Below are 5,922 nucleotides of genomic sequence, written 5' to 3'. Positions count from 1 at the left end.
ACTGATAGACACTATGTGCTAACTTTTCCTCAGTAATTTGAGGCTATGAAGGATCCATTTTAAACAGAATGAACCCTTTTAAAATATAGTAAATATCTTCATGTCTTTGTTCCTCAGCTTTGCAGTGAATATCAGTGTCAATGGAGTTCTCATGTACCTTCAATAAAACGCAACATAAGCATCAACGTAGGACCTTCAGTGAGTCTGCCAGAAACCTGGGGGTGATCACTGATCATTAGCTGAGCTTTACCGACCACATCTCCTCGGTCTCATGTTCTTGCAGATTTGCCCTTTTTAACATCAGAAAGATCCAAACTACCTTTCTTAATATACAACCCAACTCTTTGTACAGGTTGTGGTCATATCTCGTCTCAACTACTGCAATTCCCTGGCCTATGGTGTAACCAGCATGCTCTTTTAAACCCCTCCACATGATCCAGAATGCAGCAGCAGCCTGATTCAGGTGCAAATGCAAAACTAGTGAGAAAAAGTCAGGAAAGATGAGGAGAGAAAATCATCAGTGTCCTCCACCTGGAAATCCATTCCTGTTTACGGGGTCATCTTATTGTTGGCCCTCTAGTTCACCTGTTGTTCATTTCATTAACGCCAAAGCAACTGAAACTGATTAACAACCTCCTCTGCTACTTAACTTAGCAGATTAATACTTCAGAAGTTTAACTGATGTGGTGATATCATGTGAAAAACAAGTGTTCCTCTAAGAAGTGTATTATGTAACTTGGACTTTCAGGTATTCACAAATGTACCTGATAAATTAACAGAAAATATGTCGGTGAAGATTCTCAGTCATACAGGTGAAGTTCTCTGGAAGTTGAGTCTCGGCAACTGGACTTCATTTTTGTTAGGTGGAATTAACAGGAGTCTGACATTCAAATATTCACAGATGTACCTGATAATTCAATCCATCATCTTTTCCACCTTTCCTGTTAAGGAAGTGCTGAGACTTGTTGACTGTCATTGGTCCAGAGGCAGGTTACTCCCTGAGTTAGTTTCCACAGGACTGATATAAAGAGACAGACAAACATTCACACTCACTCTCATTTCTCTTCAGCTTTTATTAACGACATCTGCAAAGATGAGTAAGAGAGTAAGTATTATTTAATTTTTTATTCTGTGTATTTCTGACTCCTCAGGTAGGTGATGAGTGTTGGGTCATATTTTAAAAGTCTAACTGTCCTCTGTATCTGTATTACTGACATTAGACAGACTAGAATATTTACAGGTTCATACCTATGGAACATGATGTGATAATACCTGTGAAGGTTCTCAGTCTTCCAGGTTGTTCAGTGGCAGCTGGACTTGATTTAGTTAAAGCAGGTTCAGTTATAAGAAATATTTGATTCCAAAAATGGTGAATGTCTAAATAATTATTGGCTCCCTGACACCTGCAAATACAATATGTCAAAGATCTGACATTTGTGGTCATAAGAGGACGGAGTTACTGACAGGTGTTAGTATCACACAACAACTGACTGTATCGTCTTCTTCTGTCCACAGGTTTTGACCCTAATGGACGCGTCCTTTAACGTTGGAGAGACTCTGACTATTACTGGAGTTCCTAAACCGAATGCTGCACAGTGAGTGGTGATAATGTAAAACAATATTTCTGAACTGTTTCTGTAAAGTTTCAAACCCTCTGAGTCGTCTTATCAGTTTGAAACATAATGAACAATTTTAAAATATAATGAATGTTTTTATTTCTTTGTGCTTCAGGTTTAATGTGAATATCGGCTTCAGTGACAAAGACATAGCTCTGCATGTCGACGCTCGATTTAACCACTTGAATTACATAAGAAAAGTGGTCTTCAACTCTTGCCAAGGAGGAACCTGGGGAGAAGAGCAATGCGTCCAAAGCTTTCCCTTTGAAGAAGGAAAGGAGTTTGAGGTGTGTGTGTGTGTGTGTGTGTGTGTGTGTGTGTGTGTGTGTATGTGTGTGTGTGTGTGTGTGTGTGTCATATTTATTCTGACCCTTCATGTGTGTCTACTGTTTTAAATCCACGTCTCATTCTTCTTCTTTTCTTTAGTGACCTCTGTTGGAGAATGTGTGTCACTGTACCTCTGATAACTTGACCTTCATCATGTTACCACTAATTTATTAACTCATACAGATCTGTGAAAACTACAAACATTTGTTTTTGATATATTTACAGGTATTTATAATGATATAATTTTGTGTTATTACGTCTCTTGTTACTCATTCTTCATTTATCTCTCTACAGATTTCCATTGAATTCAAGTCTGCTGAGTTCTTGGTGATTTTACCAGACTAACACTGTTTTCCACTTCTCTAATCGCCTCGGTGCAGAGATCTACCCAATGATCTTTGTTAATGAAGATGTTCGCATCACAAGTTTTAAGATCAAGTAAACCTCCCAGGAATCAGTGAATTCAAATAAGTCACATAAAAATCACATATTAACGTGAATACATGTGATAGAAGACTCAGTGATTTACTAATACAATCAACTTTACACATGTGGAAAGGATTTGTTCATGTCTGATGTCTCATGATGTCCACAAATGTGTGCTCAGCAATTTACCAATAAAATCAAGATTCACAAATTTGAAAAATCATTTTCTGTCTTCAGTTCTTTCTTCTTAATGTTCAGAAAAGTTTTAAGACGACTACAACAAACTGAAACAGATAACAAAATGTGTACCTCAGACTTTAAGTACTACTCAGAGTTCTACTAGCTTCAGAAGTTCTGATGACTCTGCAGTTGTAGGATGTATTCAGGGTGGAGACATCACAGAGTACCAGAGGGTGGTGGACAGTTGTGTGGAGTAAAATGGACTAAACCATTATTAACTCGACATCAGTAAAACAAAGGAGCTGTTGATGGACTTCAGGAAATCTTGGAGTTAAATTATTTCTGTAATTTATTTTTTTGTTGTTCTTATCAATCGTTGTCTTAAAATCTATAAATCTTTATTAAATACACTTCTGTGAAGTTGCTGTATTTTCTTTTAAAATCTACTCATTTTTCTTTCTAAGTGATAAATATTACAGTCTCATGTAAACACAATGTGGTTAACTGTAACCAACCAACCAACCAGAAGAGGGCAACAGAAACTGAAATATGACAGACGTGAAACCAGTCAGTACAAAATAACAAGTGCACAGTCTCTGAGTTCCTGTCTGTAGATGTTCAATGTAAAAAGATCAAATGAATTCAGCTTGAAGCTTGAATGATCACCAACATCATTTACTGGAATTTATGGTCATTATTATCATATCAGTATGTCTGTCTTTAGCATCAGGTCATTGCCCCAAACATAGTGAACATGTAACCCTCTCCCAGTGGAACAGGAGCATGAGGGTGACTGGCTCTTATCCAAGGTCTGAAGATTAGTCCGACTAAATAATTTGTAAGTAGTTTGTAAGTAATCCCACCACCTGTATCCTCACATATTTCACACCTCCTCCAGGTGACCCTGTACTCAAAGAGCCTGTTCCATCATTGGTGCTTCTGACACCTCCAGCTCTCTGCTTCACTCTCACTCTACTTCCTGTCTGTCTGGAGTCCACTGATGCTTCTTTTGGGTCACATGAGCCTCTGTACTTCGTGGGTTCCCTGGTTCACAGAACTTTGAACTCCTCAGAGTCTCTGAAAGAGAGCTGTGAGACGTTGGTGTTCCTACAAACAGCTGTCATTGTCTGCAGCACAGTTTAACTGGTTCAGTTATACAAGAAGAGCACAGTGAGATGTCAGTGACACTTTTCATTTATCACCTAACATTCAACATGAGGTCAACATATTTATCCATCCATTATCTGAACTACTTTTCCTGTTAAGGGATGTAGTGTGCTACAGCCAATCCCAGCAGTCATTAGATAAGAAGAGAGGTACACCCCGGACAGGGGGGACATCCAGAGACAAACATTCCCACTCACATACACAGCTATGGACAGTTTAGAGTCACCAATTAATTGGACTAAACCATTATTAACTCAACATCAGTAAAACAAAGGAGCTGGTGATGGACTTCAGGACTTTATGTAGTTGTTATTTGTTGCATGTCAGTAATTAATTATCTACAAAACTGGATTTGTGTGAGCGCAGGAGGTGGAATTAACAGGAACATTTTGGTAAAAGTTCTCTGGAAATTGAGTCTCAGCAACTGGACGTAGAATTAACAGTAATCTGACATTCAAATATTCACAGATGTACCTGATAAATTCAATCCATCATCTTTACCACCTTTCCTGTTAAAGTGCTGAGACTTGTTGACTGTCATTGGTCCAGAGGCAGGTTACTCCCTGAGTTAGTTTCCACAGGACTGATATAAAGAGACAGACAAACATTCACACTCACTCTCATTTCTCTTCAGCTTTTATTAACGACATCTGCAAACATGAGAGTAAGTATTATTTCTACAACAACATTGTTGTGTTGCATTTTTTATTCTGTGTATTTTCTGACTCCTCAGGTAGGTGATGAGTGTTGGGTCATATTTTAAAAGTCTAACTGTCCTCTGTATCTGTATTACTGACATTAGACAGACTAGAATATTTACAGGTGAATGTCTAAATAATTATTGGCTCCCTGACACCTGCAAATACAATATGTCAAAGATCTGACATTTGTGGTCATAAGAGGACGGAGTTACTGACAGGTGTTAGTATCACACAACAACTGACTGTATCGTCTTCTTCTGTCCACAGGTTTTGACCCTAGAGAACGCGTCCTTTAACGTTGGAGAGACTCTGACTGTTACTGGAGTTCCTAAACCGAATGCTGCACAGTAAGTGTTGATAATGTAAAACAATATTTCTGTACTGTTTCTGTAAAGTTTCAAACCCTCTGAGTCATCTTATCAGTTTGAAACCTAATGAATAATTTTAAAATATAATGTTTTTGTTTCTTTGTGCTTCAGGTTTAATGTGAATATCTGCTCCAGTGACAGCGACATAGCTCTGCATGTCGACGCTCGATTTAACCACTTTGATGATACAAGAAAAGTGGTCTTCAACTCTTGCAAGGGAGGAACCTGGGGTAAATGGAGCTACATCCAAAGCTTTCCCTTTGAAGAAGGAAAGGAGTTCGAGGTGTGTGTGTGTGTGTGTGTGTGTGTGTGTGTGTGTGTGTGTGTGTGTGTGTGTGTGTCATATTTATTTGACCCTTCATGTGTGTCTACTGTTTTAAATCCACGTCTCATTCTTCTTCTGTTCTTTTAGTGACCTCTGTTGGAGAATGTGTGTCACTGTACCTGCAGTTGTAGGATGTATACAGGGTGGAGACATCACAGAGTACCAGAGGGTGGTGGATAGTTTTGTGGACTGCTGTGGGTTCGATGTACTGCTGCTTCAATCGGAACAATACTTGGTACTGTTGCTCCTCTAAAAAAGAAGCTAGTGAATCAGAGGAAGTTAGCTCCATAGTACAATTCACAAATCTGTAGCTTAAAGGAGAAATCAGGTAAGCTGGAAAGGAGTTGGTGTTCCACAAATAGAGATGAATATTCTAATAGTGAATTAAATTCAGTGTTGAGGCAGTTATCATCAGCATCTGCATGGATATTAAAGTCACCCACTATAATGACTTTATCTGCACTAAGAACTAAATCAGATAGAAACTTTGAGAATTCAGTTAAGAACTAAAGGAGGACAGTACACAATAACAAACAGGACTGATTCAGAGAGGCTAAGAGTGAATTCAAACTATGTTTAGTTCTTGAGTCGATTAATAAGTCTGAGTTTGTTCTAATGACAGGTACCATTTGTTATTAATATGGTTGATTTACTACTTTAACAGACTAACATTTGCACAAAATCAGATACATTAGATAAAAGAAAAACAGCATCTAATGCAGATTAATCAATGTCAAAGTACCACACGTGCAGAATAACACAGATAGATTCTGGTGTAAACATAACTGATCTTGCATTTTCAGAAGAGCTGT

At 38.2% G+C, this 5,922-nt stretch overlaps 1 protein-coding gene and 1 long non-coding RNA gene across 2 annotated transcripts; both read left to right on the top strand.

The window, feature by feature from the left end:
• The first annotated feature begins 937 nt into the window (after nucleotides 1-937).
• Nucleotides 938-2,288, top strand: LOC113173330 (beta-galactoside-binding lectin-like). The gene is made up of 4 exons (XM_026376742.1): nucleotides 938-1,105; nucleotides 1,516-1,595; nucleotides 1,732-1,903; nucleotides 2,238-2,288. The coding sequence occupies exons 1-4, from the start codon at nucleotides 1,094-1,096 to the stop codon at nucleotides 2,286-2,288; spliced, it is 315 nt and encodes a 104-aa protein (XP_026232527.1). The 5' UTR covers nucleotides 938-1,093.
• Nucleotides 2,289-4,242: 1,954 nt separating this feature from the next.
• Nucleotides 4,243-4,915, top strand: LOC113173740. The gene is made up of 3 exons (XR_003299833.1): nucleotides 4,243-4,380; nucleotides 4,685-4,764; nucleotides 4,897-4,915. It is a non-coding gene; the product is annotated as an uncharacterized LOC113173740 (long non-coding RNA).
• Nucleotides 4,916-5,922: the final 1,007 nt, after the last annotated feature.

This window comes from Anabas testudineus, chromosome 21 (assembly GCF_900324465.2).
Source record: "Anabas testudineus chromosome 21, fAnaTes1.2, whole genome shotgun sequence".
In the NCBI taxonomy this organism is placed as follows: domain Eukaryota; kingdom Metazoa; phylum Chordata; class Actinopteri; order Anabantiformes; family Anabantidae; genus Anabas; species Anabas testudineus.
Note: the sequence above shows the minus strand (reverse complement) of the source record. Positions and strands in the feature narration are given on the sequence as shown.

What these genes read in the sequence shown, in the direction of transcription:
- LOC113173330 (XM_026376742.1), top strand. An exon ending in CCTAAACCGAATGCTGCACA is followed by an intron (nt 1,596 to 1,731) that starts GTGAGTGGTGAT and finishes TTTGTGCTTCAG; the next exon opens with GTTTAATGTGAATATCGGCT. An exon ending in AAGAAGGAAAGGAGTTTGAG is followed by an intron (nt 1,904 to 2,237) that starts GTGTGTGTGTGT and finishes ATCTCTCTACAG; the next exon opens with ATTTCCATTGAATTCAAGTC.